The sequence below is a fragment of the Eublepharis macularius genome, chromosome 1 (genome assembly GCF_028583425.1).
Source record: "Eublepharis macularius isolate TG4126 chromosome 1, MPM_Emac_v1.0, whole genome shotgun sequence".
In the NCBI taxonomy this organism is placed as follows: domain Eukaryota; kingdom Metazoa; phylum Chordata; class Lepidosauria; order Squamata; family Eublepharidae; genus Eublepharis; species Eublepharis macularius.
This window is the reverse complement of record NC_072790.1, coordinates 51,126,053-51,145,114: the sequence shown is the minus strand read 5'-3', so window position 1 is coordinate 51,145,114 and position 19,062 is coordinate 51,126,053. Positions and strand designations below refer to the sequence as shown.

General features: G+C 43.4%; 1 protein-coding gene across 3 annotated transcripts in view; it reads right to left on the bottom strand.

The window, feature by feature from the left end:
- Positions 1–5,828: 5,828 nt before the first annotated feature.
- Positions 5,829–19,062, bottom strand: part of KIDINS220 (kinase D interacting substrate 220) — a 78,300-nt gene continuing 65,066 nt past the window's right edge. For 2 of the 3 annotated variants that reach the window (XM_054970182.1, XM_054970191.1), the window contains 4 exons: positions 15,837–15,983; positions 14,315–14,413; positions 9,469–9,714; positions 6,298–8,613 (listed from right to left, as the gene is read on the bottom strand). In XM_054970182.1, the coding sequence (XP_054826157.1) occupies positions 7,348–8,613; positions 9,469–9,714; positions 14,315–14,413; positions 15,837–15,983 (1,758 nt within the window). In that variant the 3' untranslated portion in view covers positions 6,298–7,347. Of the gene's footprint in view, positions 5,973–6,297; positions 8,614–9,468; positions 9,715–14,314; positions 14,414–15,836; positions 15,984–19,062 lie in introns of those variants that run through there. The other variant, XM_054970199.1, reaches the window with a different exon arrangement.

The following is a 19,062-nucleotide window of genomic DNA, read 5'->3' as shown; positions in this document are numbered from 1 at the left end:
CAGCAGAAAAGGGTGCCGCACAAAGGGAAAGAAGACATGGGATCTAAGCCAAAGTGTAGTCATCTACTTGTGGTAGCCATATCTTCTCTTGTAGGTGAGCTTTTAAATGCCTGAAAGCACCAAGAGAGGCCAGACCTGCTGGGCCTTCCATCTTAGTGTTCCAAGTGTTATTTTCACTGACTTTTCTCCAATCTGCTATAGCAAGCAGGATGTCAGCTGGCATATGGCTAAAAGGACAGTACGATGGAAGGCACAGTAAACATATCCACAGAGAGTATCCTGGAGCTTTAAAGGGACAGGCAAAATCCAGGTAAAGGCATGGAAATCCTAATTTTAACAGAGTTGTGTTTAACATATTCAGTGGAGAATGTTAGTCAGTGTGCAGAATGGGGAAAATGTGCTTGCTTCAATCTGAACACTGAACAGGGTCAACATTTAGACTTTAAGTCTCCAACGGAAATTAATTTCACAGTTATAAAAACACTGCTTTTACATGCCCTTGCAGTAGAAACTTAAGGCACAGATGGCAGCTTGGATTAGTGTTGCCAGGGACCTGCAGTCCCTCGATGGGAGATGCCCAGGTCCCTGGACTCTTCTGGCGGGGGATTGGGAGCCGACACTTACCCCAGCTTCCTTCTTTATGTGCATGCACAGCGCATGCATGAGCGCTCCCAGCTCACGTGATGACGTCACTTCCGGGAGTGACATCATCATGTGGGGGGTCAAAGGGCACCCCAGGTCAAAGGGGGCCCTTGCCCTCGATGGTGTGGGCTGCTCTCGTTGTGGCCTCAGCCCGTTCTCGCCATCACTGCTGTGGCCCGCTCTCATTTTGCGCAAAGAGGCTGCGGCGGTGAAAGCGGGCGGCGGCAGTCCACTCTCACGGTGTGGGAGTGCACCCTCCACCTGGGGGCATGCCGCACCGCCCAGGGAGGGGGTGCCCTAGGGAGTGCGCCCCCCCCCCCGCCATCCAAGTAAGGGGGCACAGGAGGGAAAGGGTGAGATCGGGAATCCCCTGCTCCGGGCGCGGGAATAGAAACCCTAGCATGGATCCAGACTACCATTCCTGCAAGTGCAAGGATTCTGGCTCACACTGAGCGACTTTCTTGTCTCCTACAGCAGCTCAAATACCCTCTGAAATCTGTTCCTGAAGATTAGGGGGGGGGTCGTTGCAGGAGGGGAGGCAGGAAAATTGCATTCTATAAGCACCTCATGTCTGTGGAAACAGTTGTCCGGATGCAAGCCAATAAATGATGCTTTCAAATAGAGATTGCAGTGGAACAAAGCATTGGAGGCAGCCTCTTGTACAGTTGAATCTAAGCTGTTTGGACTTCACAGGGCACAATCAGCAACCTGAATTGATTCCAGAAGTCATAGCAGATATTGAGGCATAGCTGTCATGTGCTCCAGCAATCTTGCCACAGTTGGAAGGATAGCAGTGGCCTGGGCACCCTGAAGCTTCCTTCAAGCTTGACGTTTCAGAATTTGGTAGTACAAACACTGTGTGTGTTCTGGACTACTTTAAACTCCTCTTCCATTCACCCATACATACAGGAATATCTGCCAGGAGTTTGCAAAGATTAGGCAAATGGCAATGCAGGACAACTATCATGGCTCCTTCAAAGCCCAGTCATTTGAGTCTGAAGTTCCTTCAGCCTTCCTCAAGCCAGGAATTACCTGCAGACCCATCATGACACTATATAATGTGTGCCTCTTTTGATGCAGAAGGCACCATGCACTGGACCGCACAATGGTACTAGCAAGTCTCAAGGGATAGTGTTGCATGGCCATCTAGAAGCAGCAGCAGGTACAAAGCACAATTACTTTATGGAGTATGCTTACAATGTGGTCAACTGATTCTGGGAGGTGATGGCTGGCCTGTCAAGAAAGCTCTCACACTTCTCTCTGCATAAAATTGGACTGTTCAGAAGAGCATTTTTATAAAAGGAAATGAAGCTGTTTTGTCTGAAAGTTCTAGAAAGTTTTTTCCCCCTTTCTCATATTGCGTTGTTTATTGCAGGAGTCTCCAACATGGTGCCCATGGTAATTGTGCACACTGACACATTTCCTGGTACCCAAGTGTTTTTAGAAATTGGGTGGGGCCAGGTGAGACTTTTACAAAGCATGGCTTCTGATTGGCCATTGGAGTACTGATTGGCTGTAAAAACATTGCTTTGACAGAAACTGCTTCCACAGCACATGGATCTTCACTGTGTGACTGAAGATAAGCTGTAGCAGCCATTTTGTCACTGCACCCACCACACTGTGTCAGAATTCCAAATGTGCCCACAGGTTCAAAATGGGGGCCCCTGCCTTATTGGATATATGATATTGCTTTTATTTCATTGTTCTCTGACAGAAAATTCTAGCTTGCCTTCTTGGACCTCAGTGATTTCTAAGTTTTTCTAGATACCCCTCTTGGAGCTGTTAGAGAGCACTGCTCCAGGAGACCAAACCTATATGTAGAGATGGGCACAAAACGGGGAAAAAACTAAATGAAAGTTTCATGTTTCATCACATTTCACGAATCACAAAACATGAATTTCCACAAAATTGTTCCATTTTGCAATATGATTCATTAGTTTCGTGATTTGTCAGAACCCAGGGCACTTCCAATGCCCCCTTCATACCCAGAGATGCCAAACTCGCAGGGAGACTTCAGCAGACTCTCTTCCACCCACCCTCCCAGTTTGGCCAAGATTGCAAAACACTTGACTAGAACCCACAAAGCTGGGCCCCAAAGCCAGGCAGTGGCCCTGAGACTGGGCTTGGGTGGAGGGCCCCAAAGCCACCACACAGACACCTGCCTAGGCGGGAGAGGTGCACAAAATAAAACCAAAGGAAACAGGAGTGTGAGCCCTCAAAAGAGCAGAAAAAAGAATTAAGAAGAAAAAAAGACAAGCAAAGAAAAAATAAGGGACTCCTCAGTCAAGCTAGGCCCCAGAGCCAGGCAAAGGCCTGAGACTATGGTGGGGTGGAGGAAATAAGGCACCCTCACCCAAAGACCTTCCCAGCAAGGACAAGTGAGGAAAATAAGAAAGAGGTTTTTTAGTCTCTTCTGAAGCAGCAGCAAATCCAGCCAAAAGCTCCCAACTCCACTCTCTCACACTCCAAGTCCCAGCAACAGATCCTGCCTCTCTCTGTGTCTTCTGGAACTAAAAGCACGAGACAGAAAGAGGTGCCTTATATAACAAACGCTCACATAGAGCAGAACAGGAGGTCTGTGGTTGGCAGACAGACCTGCCTAACAGGGTTTGGAAGGATGAGATTGGTGTTCCCATGGCTACAGAACGCCCATCTCCTCCGTTGCCTAGGGATTAACCCCCCTGCTCCTTGCTGTATAGGGCAGAATGGAAGCTCTCCAGCTGGCAAGGAGAGCTGCCTATCAAGGTTATGTGGGCTAATATTGGGGTTTCCAATGGCAACAAAAGGTCTGCAGACATTCCGGGCCTATGTTGCCTAGGGAATCAATAGATCGGTGCCAGCCTGTCTGGCATCACGAATCGTTCACCAATCAAAGGCCAAAAAGTTGTGAATTTTGTGAAAACCGCAGCCCCACAAAATGTGTTTTTGCAAAACACAAATTGGCTGGATTAGTCACAAAATTTGATTCGTACTTCAATTCGTGCCCATATCTACCTATATGTGCTAACAAAGGACTGGTTTTCTGTTTATTAAAAAATTTAAGAGCTGGGAATTAGGAAACCCTTGCACCATCATTAGCAAGATGACCTCCCATGACCACAACATTTGGCCACTGGCCTTTTTCTCTTCATGGATAAAGCAAATAGCTTTAAATCAATTAGGAAAAGGGATCTAGATTATTATTCTGAATTCTTTCTCAAGCAAGTTGGGAGGAGATGGGTCGCAGCTGCTGTATAAAGGAAATTCATTTTCTGTTATTCTATGCTCAGCTAGGACAGATGGGTGCCTTCAGAGCTAGTGAGGAAGGAATACCTAGTGCCTCATTTATTTTAAATGTCTTCTGCGCTGAAGGCAGGTTGGGAGAGGGGTTCATACTGGAAAATGCAAATTAAATTTTTTCATCATCCCCATACCTGTGGATACATCCGCATGCTCAGGTGAAAGAATAGTGGAGTGTCAAAAGAAGAATATATATTTCCTCATCTCCACCATGAGGTAGAAGAAACAAAAACAATAAAATGCACTGAAGGAAATCCTGAGATGGCATCTTTCTTGACTGAGACAGAAAGCAAACCGACTGATAGGGGTCACACGGGAGAATTCTAGCACTGTAACCGGGCTACTATGCAAGGAATCACCTGGAAGAATGTAACTTCTAAGAATGTCAACAATGGCTAACAGTTGTAGGGTCTGATTTGTTTTTTGCTGTGATTCTGAATAGACAATGCTGCTTCTTACTAGGATGCATGATTGTTACATACATTCCATTATATCTGAAACTGTCAATCAAAGCTCAGGTGTCATTAAAACAAAAATTGTAAGATTATGCAAAATCAAGTAAGTCCTTTCATTCAAGCATAGAACTGAGTCAGAAGTTACAGATCCTGTACATGACTTCAGGAAGCTTCTAGCATAACTTTTGGCAAGCCTATTTATTTTCTCGTGCTGAAGTCTTATCTGTGCTATGCACATACTGACTAACTTAAGAGGTGATGGAAGCATAATGAGAAGTGTTTGAAGCATTCAGAATTTTTAATAATGATTTCAGAGATCAAAAATTACTTGTAGAACATTTGAAGCTTGCCAGCAATTGCCCTTCTACTCTAAATTACAAAGTCATGAAACAAGAATGTTGCATAGAACGTTGAAAAATCAACTAGACTCCAACCATTTGGGCAAGGAAAACTGAGTCTAATAGCCTGTGTATTTTTCCAATACATTGCATACAAAAATGATGATTATTCACATGAATATACAAGTTCCATGCGGTATCAAATACATATTCTGCAGTGTGCACAAGTCCAGAGCTTGGATGTCATTGTCAAAATAATAAAAGACTTGTAGTTAGTAACAGGAGGAGGAGAAGCTGGTACTCTTCCAGCAGCCTAGATCTCCAACAGATATTACTACATTCTCATGTTCTAATGTCGAGTTGTTTCTTTGGATATATTTTCAACCAATGATACAGGCTGACCCAGCATTCTGAAAAGTCAAGTGCTTAAATCTAACTCTCAAAGATATTTATTGTGTTGGTATATTTCATACATTTTTCTTTATAGAATTTAATAAAAACCATTAGTGGTCGACATACATTGTCAACAGAGCTAAGACCTACATCACAGGCAGGGCCGGCGCGCCCATAGAGGCCAGGTAGGCGGTGGCCTCAGGTACGGGGTGCCGGAAAGAGCGCTGGAGGAGGCGCGGGGGGTGGGAGCGTGCCCCCCAAAGCAGAAGCCTCCTATCCCTCCTGCCCCATGCCGCTGCCAGCACAAGCCCCCCAGCCGGGTGCAGCCACCACGGGCAGGCATCTGTGGTGGCGCAGGCAACCAAGCGGGAGAGCTCGGAGGCCGCCCGCCAGAGTGATTGGGCTGGTGGCGGTGGTGCGTGTGCACGCGCTCCCGTGATGACGTCATGTGTGACTTCATCACGCAGGCTGGTGTGCGCGTGCGCTTGCACGCACGGGAGGGGCACCCAGCCAGCCGTGAGCACCACAAACCCTTGCGCCACCCCTGATCACAGGCTACTATCCTTTGAACTCCCAACACTTGAGCAATGCAAAGACTGGCATGGTGAGCAAAGATGGCATGAATGAAAAAGCGTTAGGAACACAAAATGCAGTATATAAATACTTTTATAATGTAATTTTATTACCATAGACATTCACTCATTCCTAGCCACTGGCAATTTTCAACACATTACACACTAACCCAGACCTGTTTTTCTTTCTCTTGGGCTTTTGGAAATTCTCTCTCGCTCCGTTCACCTATCTTCCTTGCTTTTCATTCTCATTATGCAGAATTTCTCACCTTTCTGTTTTACTTAGGTTGAGCCTGTAAAAACCAATTATATTTTCAATAAAAACGTAACCCACTAATTAAAGCATAGTCTTTTTTCCCCTTAAAAAGCAGCATTTCTTTATAGCACTAGAAAAAGATCTAAGGGTTGCTTCATACATCATGCCATTAGGATATGCAGCATTCTCTAGTTGTTAGAAATCAGTAAGCTGAAGCACACTCAACGTTTTGCTGGAATTTGTGGTTCTGAAGTATCAAGGAGTCCCACATGGGTTCCTATATCCTGACTGCATTCCTAGTGCCAGCCAATCAAATGAAGTCACAACCATTATAGTAAATAAAACCCTCAGACACAAGAACAGCATGTCCATTATTTTATTATCCTCTATAGTAGTGGAATACATATGATTCACCAATCATTGTGAAATTCACACCTATTTCGTTTGCTGTATGGTTTACTGATATCTACTGGAATGGAAAACATTCTGAGCTTATTTGCTAGACTATGCCAAACGTTAGGTTTTTAATTACTCTCAAGGCAACAGCAACTACTAATTTTTCATCTTCCACAATAAGACAGAGCCAGATCAATTTAGAAACGCTTGTCTGAAAACTGAAATATTTCATAATAAATTTTAAAAGGCTACATCTAAGCACCAGCCTGAATATGACTTCAGATAAAAACACCATGGTCACAAGTGTCACTTATTTGAACTTGGAATTACTTGAACACAACTATATTCAACTACAGAGAATGACATCAAACCTCAAGCACAACTAACATTTTCAACATGCAGCAATCCTTTTAAAACTTGACCGTATTCCTTACACATTTAATGTTTCCAAGAACCATCTCATTTAATGAAAAGCAATGAATGGGTTCTATTTAATCCATTTTGGGATTTGTACTTAAACCATCACTACTCAACTGTCACATACAACACTTAAAAATGTAAACTAGTAGGTATTTCTGTATGTTTTCCGCATCACTGGACATAAAACGATCCCCATTCCACTCAATTCATTTTTTAAAATTACCAATTGGGTTTGTTGGAAAAATTGTTCATCTCTGCAACATCATCTTAAAACTAAAAAAAGCTTCCTTTTCAGAGTTTTTAGAACTTCTGCTTCTGTAGAAAAGGTTTAACAATGCCTTTATTTGAGAAGGGACTGCTCATTTACTCTTGATGTTATATCAAGCTTAAAGCACACAGTGACATCTATGAGGCTTAACTGTGGTTGGGTTATGCCCTTAATTTTTCATGATAGTGACAAGGTGAGAAGACGGGGACTACAAACCATGATATGGAGAGGTAAATCAATAAAAAGCCTGATCAGGGGGAGCAGGAGAGTATGTAGGGAAGGCATTAAAACTGATATTATTCAGGCAGGCTGCATGAACTTGGACCTCTCAAAGAATACTCTCTCTCTCTTCGCCAAAGCCTGCAGCATCAGAGCCAGTAACAGTAAGGAGCTCAGAAGAATCTTTTGAAAGCCTGGTGTAACTTGAACGCTGGCTTCGTTTGTGGGCCACACCTTTCAGATTATCATTCTGCACTGCAACGGCATTAGAACTTGATCCAGGGCGCAGAATGATTTGAGAAGGCTCTCTGATGCTTTCAACTTCCTCAAAATTTTGATTAGCTCTATTGGCTGGGGCACTGTTGTTATTCAGAGTGACTGTGCTGGGTGTTCTGTTTAAATTGTACACTTTCTGGCAAGCCGGCCAGTTCTCCTCAGGACTACTTGCTATTAAGCTACTGTCTGAAGGGCTTTTCTTATCTTCTGAGCAAATCGACATACGGGCCAATGTTGGGTCTTGAAGGCCACTTAAACTATGAGGGATTCCCCTTTTCCCACTGCGGCCATCATCTTCCAGCTCGATGAGATTCGCTTTTTCAAGCTGCGAGTCATCTCCATCATTATGAAGGGAGTGGTTTGGAGAGCTTTCACTGGATCTCACCCCAGAGTCAGAGGAATCCTTCTTATCCAGAAGAGCATCTGTCAAGTACTCTTTGGCTTTAATCAAGGTTCTGATGGGCTCAGACCCATGTTCTGGGGATTTTGGCTGCTTCTCTCCTTTCCCTTCTATTTTTTTGTCTTTACCTTCCTTGAGCAGGGGGGTGTTATCTGATTCTTCTGTTCCAGACTCATCTTCATCACTTGGAAGTTTCTGATAGCGCAAAGCTACTCCCTTTAGCTTTAGGTCTGCAGCTTGAAAAATGCTGGTTCTTTCTGAAGATTTCTTCCCAGAGAGGAGCTTGGAGCCAGACTGATCTGATTTTTCATCCTCTTCAGTAATGGGATCCAGCGGAGATGCATCATTAGTAGACACACCTGATGTACTGTAATCTACATCATTCCGTTTAATCAAGAATGACTTTCTTCCATCATCTTGTTTCTGTTCCGCATCCTTTCCCTTATCTTGCTCAATGCTGGAATGCAGGGAGCCTGTTGACGTGCTCTGGCCCATATAAAAAGCTGCTGAGCTATGTGGAGAAGACCTGCCACTCACAGTACTAGAACTTGCACCCCCTTCTAGTTGTGACATTTGAGCAATATATTCTCTATATGCATCTCTATATTCTGCCTGTACCTTGTCAGTAAGCTTTGAAATTTCAATACTAGAATCTTGAGAATTGAGGCTTGAAAGACTTGGAGTTCTTCGAGTTTGTGACTGTACAAAGAGGAAAAAAGTCCATATTAGTTACAGGAGTGTTTGGCAGCTCTTAGGACAGTATCATTATTAACCTCTGAAACTCAATTTAGGCATAAATTAAAGATCTGTTCACATGATTTTTGAAAGACTCAGCAAGAGCCTCTCAACAGAGAGTTCACAGGTGTGAACAGAAGTGCATGACATTTGACCTCTGACCCCTCATAACCAGAGAAAACCAGCATGGTATAGTGATTAGAGAGTCAGTCTAGGATCTGGCAGACCAAAGTTCAATTCCCCACACCACCACAAAGTTTGCTGGGTGACCTTGGTCCTTGTCACTCTGTTCCAGCCTGACTTCACAGGGTTATTTTGAGGAGGAGGGGAAAACCAGGTACTCTCTGCCTTGAGCTCCTTAGAGGAAGAAGGGGATAAAAATCTACTGAATTAAATAACCAGTACAGCACATACTTTGCAGTGGAGGGAACATTCAATGTTCTAGACATGCCGAACTATCCCCCCACCTGCCCCATAAAAAAGCATTTCATTCTACAAGCAGTAACATATCTCTTTGTATATATAAAGATGTTCCTTCCACTGAAGTGAATGGAGAAACACTTCCAGGCATTGGGGGGAGGGGGTGTTCTGTGTACGTATGGAGCTGGAATGGGACATGCAGCTGCACTCTGCTCAGGGATACTGAATTACACAGACATCAAGGGATGCCCTTCCCTCTCATATACATTAATGCACAAGCTATCAATATCCACAACTCAGTGTAGATTTTAACTCTTTAAAAGGGCAGTGCATACCATTAACAACTGCTACAGTTCAAACAAAGAAAAGAATTTTTTTAAAAGACTATTTTGCAGTTACCTGCCAGCTCAGGTTGCTGTGACGTGGAGGGGCTTCATCTAAACCAATAGTGTTCAGCTCTTCAAAGCTAAAGTTGAGAGCATAGGGAGGTTGACCAGAGAGACCGGTAAGTTCCGTATGAGGCAACTCACTATTCAGTGTGGGGCGACGAGTAAGATCATTATGGGAAATTGTGCTGGAATGTTCAGCCGCCGCACGAGAATCTTCATGGGCTGCTTGACTTTCTGCATTTCTCATTTCAAGTACCTAACACATGAAGGACAGAGCTATTATTATGCTGGTAGGATAGCAAAGGAAGCTAAAATCTGATTGAAATTGTTAGGATAAGAATCTATGGAGAAAAGTCCACAAAAGTGTGCAGATTTATTCAAATAGATTTATGTACAGACATCAAATTTCTGCAAATAGAGTCTCCATAAGTAGATTTGAGGGGGGGGATTCTGATCCATTCCCCCCCCCTTCATAATTCCTGGAAGGTCACTCCAGAAAGTCAAGAAACCTTCCAGGCAGCCACAATTGCAGTGGATAACAACAGAACAACAACAGAAAAACACACACTCAAGTAGACATATAATATATTGAAGTTACTTAAAAAACTAAACGCCTATGTTCCATCCATCACCTTTTCAAAAACTTATTGCTATCAGTTATTATTGCTATTTCTCTCACAAGCAGGAAATGGCAGGTTACCCCCCCCCCCACACACACACACACCGGTGAGGGGTGTGAGCTCTGCCAGTTCCTGTAATTTCCTAGGACAAAGGAACTTCCATGCACATTTACTCTTGAAGAACGCAAAAGACACCAAGAGTTGGTTTTGCAGGGATGTGTCCATGCAAGAAAGGCATACATGAAATGCTAAGGAAGAGTTTCAACTTGCTGCATTAGGGTTTTTGTTTCTTTGCCGTATTGGCATTCCTCTGTGTTTCTCCCATCCAGCCCCTTGTGTTTCCCCTATTCCGTCACATCCTTACCATGTTCATTTCCCCAATAGTGCTTTCTTCCCTGGAGCATGAAGTCTGTGACATTTGCACAAGCTAAGGACCATCTTCACCAGTACTATTCAATCTGCAAGATCTGCCTCTCAAGCCCTGCTCTCTAGGCCTTCAGAAGTGAGGCAGGCGGAGATAGGACTTTTTCTATAGTGGCACCTCACCTCAGGAACACCTTCTCCTGGCACCTACTTTAATTTCTGTTAGGCTCCAGGCCAAAACACCCCCTTTTTAACCAGGCTTTTAATCAGGGATTTTATCTTATTAGTTTTTTAATGGTCTGCTTCTGTTTTACAGTTTTTATATTGCTTATGTATGATGCTTTTTGTTTTTTTATATTGTGGTTTTTAATTTTAAGCTGTCTCCATCAGGCCTTTGAAGAGGTAAAATAGAAGTATTCTTTTAAAACATTATAATAAATACCTCTATTCAGTAATCTGGAACTTTGAAGGTACAAGAAAGGGTTAGCATAAGGTCTCCCCATCTGCTCTCATTGAGAGTCCAAAGATAGGGTGGTGTATGGAGCTACCAGATTTTTCCCAGCTGTCTCACAGGAGCAGGAATGGGGGGCGGGGGGAGAGAGAAGTTCCAAAAGTGCAAGGAACAGTTCCAAGACAATGCTTATTGGTAAGCCCCTGGGAGGAAATGTTCTCCCTCCTATTGTGCCAGCTATCAACATAAGGCAGCCAGTTTGCTGTAGTGATTGTAGTGTTGTAGTACTATCTGAGAAACCCAGGTTCAGATCTCCACTCTGCCATGGAAGCTTGGGCCATTTACACCCACTCAGTCTAACCTATCACAAAGGGTTGTGATAGATAAAATAGAGTAGATGGATCTCCACTTGGGGGAAAAGTGGGGTACAAATAAATGAAAGATGCAACCTAGAATTAAGTTGTTCCATGATGTGTCTAAGCTAATGCAGTTGTCAAAATGGTATTTAGATAGCCAGAATCAAACAGAGATTGTGATAGAGCAGATATATGTGAAGTTTCCGCTACGAGCTTTTATTTGGTTCAATAAACAAGATAGGTAAAAGGTCTACAACAATGACAATTTCATAATCTACTCTGCAGTTGGAACCTATCCACGAAAAAGCTTGCTCCAAACACTTCTCCATTGGTTTCTGCAGATAAGGACTTAGATCACCCTTCAGGCTTTTCATTTAGCTTCTGTATTTAAATGGGAGAGAGTAGGTTTACATTCTTATAGATATTTAATAATCAATCATCAATTCAGAAGATTTTGAAGATTAAAATCCAGTTGAAACCAAAGACTTTTTTGTTGGGAATAACAGACAGCCAGTTGGAAAGAAGCTTTGGGGCTTTGTTTTTATATTTGATTATGGCAGCAAGAGTACTCTATGCGCAAAAGTGGAAAACTCCAACATTGCCTACAGTGGAGGAATGGTAGATAAAAGTTTTGGAGTTTGCGTCAATGGCAAAACTTACTTCGCTGATTAGGGAAAAGACATTAGTTACATTTTTGACTGAATGAAAACCGTTTATAGACTTTTTACATGAAATGGATAATAAGGACTTGATGACATCTGGATTTATGGATTAAGAATCATGAACAATAGAAAAGAGGGCTGTTATGTTTAATTTAGAATAAGTGAGACTCTGAATATGATCCATATTTGTGGCAGAGAAAATCAGAACTCAATCTGTAGTTTAGTTAAGGTTTTTTTTCTTTTTTCACTTGTTTATGTATTGTTAGTGTGTTTTCTTTTTAGAATGTTGTTTTTTATCTTCTATGTTGTCTATAGCTTTTATGTTATTGTTTATAGTCTAAATAAAGAAAAATTCCATGCTGTAAAATAAAAATAAGCTGTTAGATTATAATGCAGTGTTTAAAAAAGTAATGGTAGGATAAGCTTGTTTGAATATTACCAAGTCAAGTCAATTCTGAGAAATAGTTTTTTGAAAAGGCATGTTATTAAGTAACTCTTCTAGTTATGAATTATTATTATTGAAATATGAGGGTTGTTTAATGTCAAATATTCTTTGCAGTATAAACAAAGTATATAATAGCTCTCCAAGTGGGGTCCTTACTTGGTTATCCATTTCCAGACCAAGTTTGGAAATACATAGTAAAATATGGATTATCATTTTCAATTTGTTTATAGTATAGGGAGAACCATTTTTAAAAATTAGACTAGTAGTATATGACCCCCAAAAGATTAGATAGAATTTATAAATTTGTCGTAATAAATGTTGGTTTTGTGAGGCACCTAATGCCGATTTTCTGCATATATGATAAAATTCTTCACATGCAAAGGTTTACTGGCAGGAAATGGTGAACACCCTTAAAAAAGGTATGGGGTGGACTTTCAGTTAACCCCAGAGATTTTAGTTATAAATTATGTTAAACCTATACCAAAGGATTTAAGAAATTTGTTCCTTCATTTGATTACAGTTGCAAGGATTGTGTTTGTGAAATACTGGAAACAGGAGTCTTGATCTAGTATAAGCGAATGGATTTCTAAATCTAAAGATCCAGAAGAGTTAGCCGTGTTAGTAGTAGCAAAATAGTAATGAGTAGAGATGGGCGCGAACAGCAATACGAACAAAAAAAAAGCCATGAACAGCCCAATCTGCTGTTCGGGAACAAGCTGTTTGTGAGGCCCCATTCTAAACGAACAGGTGGTCGTTGCAAGCCTCATTCGTTTGCTGTTCATCAAGCCAGACAGTCCGGCACCTGCAATCAATTCCCTTGGCAACTTAGGCAGAGACTGCCTGAACTCTGTCTAAACTCCTGCTGTTGCCCTGGAAACCCCAATCTAAGCCAAATTTAGCTTAATAGGCAGGTCTTCCTTTCAAGCGTGGAGCTCCACGTTTTTTACAAGGGAGCAAAGACCAGGGGAGAGGGGGGCTCCCAGCTCTGGCTTAGTTTGCAGACAGTGGTGAGGGAGAGACAGCTGCTGTTGGCATTTTGATAGAGAGAGTGCATAGGAGCTTGGATTTTCTTTGTGTGTGGTGGGATAGGGATCTACCCCTTCAGGTTCCAGGGCTGCTGCCAGGCTCTGGGCCAAGCTATTATTTACTATTGGTACCTTTCCTGCTGCCTGCTCAGATCAGGTTTCTGGGAGTGGTGCGGTAGGGATCTTGACTTGGATGATGGCTGGAGGAGAGCCTGCTGGCCCCCACGAACAGCCAGCCACGAACATGTTCATAAACAGGGCCATGTTCGTGGTTGTTCGTGAGTCCCTGTTCGTGGATGGCAACGAACAATGAACATCATTGTTTGTTTTTTTCTGTTCGTGCCCATCTCTAGTAATGAGTCCAGTAGCACCTTTAAGACTAACTAACTTTATTGTAGCATAAGCTTATGCTACAATAAAGTTGGTTAGCCTTAAAGGTGCTACTGGACTCTTTACTATAAATCTAAAGAGACATACTTTTTCAAAATTAACTTTATTACAAAAGAGGTAATGTATTTAATATGGTAAATATGTGGGAATTTTTAAGCATGCTAATGTTTGTGTATGAATTATTGTTTTGGTAAAGGTTTCAAAAACATTGTCAACAAGTTGCTTTATGATAAGAATTAGTATCTGCTTATGCGGAAATAAAAATACAATCTAAAAAAATGAACTATACAATTATTAAAAGCCCCATGCTTTATCAAAACCAGAACTCCATATGTGTTACTACTATATAAAAACACAGTAATTTTTTTGGTAGGAACTAGGTTTTGGAGATGAAGTAAATAATTGCTGCTTTTCTCTAGCTTCTATGTAACCTTACCTGAATGCAAGTCACAATGAACACAGAGGCACTTCTCAGAAAACACACACAGGTGTTGGACACACAACAAGAATTTGTATTTACACATATGATTTAAAATGGTCTTACTGCGCTCCTGAAAAGATGCCAGTCACCAAAATTCATGTTCATTTCTCTCTTCAGTTCATCGATGTTGCACTGTGCTAAAACACGACCATTTATGTTTGCCTAAAATAAAAAAAACAAAAAAACATGTTTCATATAAATATTTCTTTTTAAAAATCTTGAATTAGATGTTAGTTGAAGGAACATACAGACGGTGTAAATTTCAGCTGAAAGACAAAAAAACCCCTTCTTTAATATGTAGGAATGTATAATTTTTAACTTAAAAGAAAAACCATTAAAATGATACATTATGTTTGTAAATTAAGGGCCGTGTCAAAAGTGCTGTGTGGGATACTTTGGAGGCTCCTTTTGGCTGCAGTCTGACAACACAGCAAACCCTTTCAGGTTTGGTAGGGTACGAGAGCTCTTTTTTATAAAGCATCAAGAACTACAGCATTTTTGGTGCAGCGTTTTAGGCGCTGGAGTGGCTTGTTCTCTCTGAAGCTGATGCACCAACTTTTCTATCCCTAGCACTTCTTGCAAACCACTTCTCTTAAACTACTGATCAATTTCTGTAGGGATTTTCTTCTAGTTTCTTATAACTTTAGTCTGTGCAGGCACTAATAAGATGAAGAGCACCTTAAGATGCATGCATGTCGGGAAATTGTCTGGAAGAGTCAGAATCGAGGGGATGTCTGACAATTGAAATTTCACGATAGAAGCTCGTTAACTACATATTCTCCTCTTTTTCCATCTAAGTTCTCAACAGAGGAAAAAAAAACAATGAGGACTAGAGAGAAAGAATTAAATGAAAGGTCACTGAAGAAATCAGTTCAACAGAAAACGTTTAGAAAAAATACCACTTGAATAAACAATAGGATTTCTGAAGAGCTGATATGACGATCCGATGAAATGATGGAAGAGGAGAAGCAGGGGCACTGCACGGCAAGTTGTAATTTTCAATAGTTAAACAGTATGCAATCTTAGGGAATGAGGCAAGGTAAATCCTCGAAGTTTCTTTTCACTGGTTTACAGCTGTTCACAACCCCTGTAGGCAGCAACATCACCACCGTTTTTGACAGAAACGTAGCTCATACAGTGATGTTGCACAGACAGATTTGGCTTTTTCATAGCACTGCCCTTGCCCCAATTGAAAATCAAGCCATTCAAAGGCATCACATTGCCAATCTAGATTAGCTCCACGACAACATCATTGTTACTGGAAAAGGAATCGCTATTTTGTACAACAAGAAGACAGGTGCAGAAACTGCAGATCATCAGGCTCAAACAGGCTCATAATAGAATGCCACAACTGTTTCAGTGCCATGAATGGGGTATAAATGCATACTTTTTGGCCTATGCTGGAGGCCCCTTTTCTCTGCACAGCAGGCCCTAAAAGGTCATCTCCAAAAGGCCCCTTTGAAAAATTCATGAAGGAGACAGAGAGCTTCTGCATCATCCTTTTCTTCTCATTCCCAAACATAATTATACTTAAGCCAACATCTGATGCTACATATTGCCACTCTAGTTTACAGTAAGAGCTCACCTTCTTTATCGTTGCAGAGTACTGCGGCACCATACTCTGGTCTAGTCCTTCTATCTGCTTCAGTTTCTCACAGACAGCATCAACAGTCATTGAGCTCAAAGGCACATGAGGCGGTCCTGAGCTTGGCCCTGGGATTGTTCCTGTTCCCTAAGTAAGGAAAAGTACATATATAAGCAATACGGTCAAATGCTCATTATGCCTACACACCATACAAGGAAAAAAACCAACAATGCATATTTGAGGCATGACAAAGATAACCTAATTGGAAACTCAGAACTCTGGTATACTATCAGGGGCCTCCTTGCCATTCTATTCTGCTGAGCCTGTCCAGCAAAGGTCGAACAGTAAGAACAGGTGTTGACTGTGTGTCCTTCTCCTAAGCAAAGGGGCTTTCTTTGGAAGAAGGGAGTTTCTTCCCACATATGCAGCACCCTTTAAAAAAAGTTGTTTGTTTCAAAGGTTCCAATGAGGAGAAAGAAATTACTTACAAAGTGGAGAAAAACCCTGACTATACACACTAATACTAGAATGTCTGTTTACACTGAGAACTTAAAAAAAAAATAAAGTAGAAATTAAACTGAAAGACTAGCCCTGAAAGAGAAGTATTCTGGAAAAGTCCTCATTGTCTTAATGCTACTGCTGGGGGGGGATGAAAGAGAATAGCAGAAAGGCCACTTCCATCGCTTTATAGCTTGCACACATATAGTTAGAGGGAAACAAATGCATGTTTTGATGGCTGTGTACAGAAACAGAGGCCACAGAAGCGACAATGGTCTACTGTCCTCCACAACTCGTACAGATCTTCAAAATGCATGTTTCTCTCCTATCAGTGAAGCAGCCCATACTTAAAACAAAGTAATGTATTTACTCAACTTATTCTTCAAGGAATAGCCAGTCCAATTATCATCTCACCCTTTTTTTAGCTTCAAAAGACTGCAAAAACTTGTTTACTGAAGCCGAAACAGATAAATGGGAGCTCAAAATTGTAGGAAATGGTGTATTTTCACTACAGAACTTCTTGAGAATCTTTAGACACGAGCCCCCAAAAAAACAGGGTTTCTCACCTGTAACTGTTGATCGTCGAGTCTCTTCTGTGCAGACACACATTGGGACTGCGCAGGCGCAGGCCAGCCGCGGAAAAGATTTTTCTAGCTTCCAGAGATGTGAAGGGGACGTTCGGATCCACCGCGCATGCGCGCCGGTGTTCCCGCCAATTTTGAATGCATATATATCCGAACGTCCCCGGCATTCCCTCAGTTCACCTGAGCCGCCGGAGAAACTAAGTTAACAAAACACTCACAGCGGGGCAGGCGGGAGGGAATGTGTGTCTGCACAGAAGAGACTCGACGATCAACAGTTACAGATGAGAAACCCTGTTTATCGTCTTCGTCCTTCTGTGCAGCCCCACATTGGGAGAGTAACTAGCATCTCACCAATGGGGGCGGGTGTGAGTGTCTACTTGAACAAGGACTGCAGGACAGCTGTGCCAACAGCCGAGTCACGTCGTGCATGCACATCCACAGAGTAATGCCGGATGAAAGTGTCCGCAGAGGACCATGTCGCAGCTTGGCAGACGTCCTGGAGCGGCACTCCTCGCAGGAAGGCAGCAGAAGCAGCTTGGGCTCGAGTGGAATGAGCGGTAACCAACAAGGGACACTGGACTCCAGCATGCTGATAGCAAAGTTTAATCGTAGACACAATCCAGCGAGAGATGGACTGGGCAGAAGCAGGAGAGCCCTTGCGAGGGCCAGAGTAACACACAAACAGGGCAGGAGACTTCCTGAAACATTTGGTGCGGTGCAAATAAAACAATAAAGCACGCTTTACATCCAATGTGTGTAGCGCTCGTTCCCCTGGGGATGAGGGCGTTGGAAAAAAGGAAGGGAGGAACACCTTTTGCTGTAGGTGAAACCTTGAGACTACCTTAGGCAGAAACTCCATGCTAGTGTGGAGCATGACAGTACCAGGGAAAAACTGCAGGAAGGGAGGGTCACACCGCAGGGCAGACAGCTCCCCAACACGCCTAGAGGACGTGATTGCCACCAGGAAAGCCACCTTCTGAGTGAGCAAAGGCAGGGGGCAGGAAGATAGAGGCTCAAAGGGCCGGAGCATCAGTTGGGAGAGAACCAGGGAGAGACTCCATTGTGGAATGGGATGGGCCCTAGGAGGGAAGGTCTTGAACAGGCCCTTCAGAAACTGCTTGGAAAGCCAGTGAGTAAAAACGGTCTTCCCATCAATCTGCTCATGGAAGGCAGAGATTGCAGCCATGTGGACCTTAACACTGGAAAACGCAAGGCCCTGGGAGCAGAGATCCAGGAGGTAGTCCAGGATGACAGGGAGCGGGCAACTAAAGGGAGAAACCCCCTTTGGGGCCAACCACCGGGAAAAACGTGACCACTTCCTCTGGTAGGACAACCTGGTGGACGGTTTCCGGGCATTCAAGATCACCCCAAGCACTCCAGAAGAGAGGTTCACTCCCGGTTGCCCAGAAGCCAGGCAGTCAGATTCAGTACAGCCACATCGTGATGCCACACCCCGTCCCTGGTTAAGAGGTCCGGGGCGTGAGGCAGGGGGAGGCATCGCCCCTGGGACAGGGAGAGCAAAAGGGGGAACCAATCCTGGCGAGGCCACCGAGGGGCAACGAGGATACAGCGGGTTCGGTAGGCCCTGACCCTGGAAAGAACCTTGTACAGGAGCGGAAAGGGCGGGAAGGCATAAAAGAGCCCTGGGGACCAAGGTATTTGGAAGGCATCCCCTAGGGAGTCGCGGCCAATGCCGGCCCGGGAGCAGAACAGCGGGGCCTGTTTGTTGCGGGCAGTGGCGAAGAGGTCGACCAAAGGCATGCCCCACGTGCGGAAAACCTGGTCGAGGTAGACCCTGTTTAGGGACCACTCGTGCTGAGGCAGAAACACCCTGCTCAGCGCATCTGCCGAGGTGTTGAGCTCCCCGGCAATGTGCACGGCCCTGGGAAGGACGTTGTTGGCCACGGCCCAATTCCATAGAGTCGTTGCCTCCTTGCAGAGCTTGAGCGAGACCGTTCCCCCCTGCTTGTTGAGATAGTAGCAGGCCGTGGTATTGTCCGACAGGACCTGAATCTTCCTGTTCCGAACGGCATCTGCAAAAGAAGCGAGGGAGTAACGGATCGCCCGAAGCTCAAGAAGGTTGATATGCATGGATGCCTCAGATGGAGACCAGATGCCCTGAGCCGAAAGCTGTCCACAGCGCC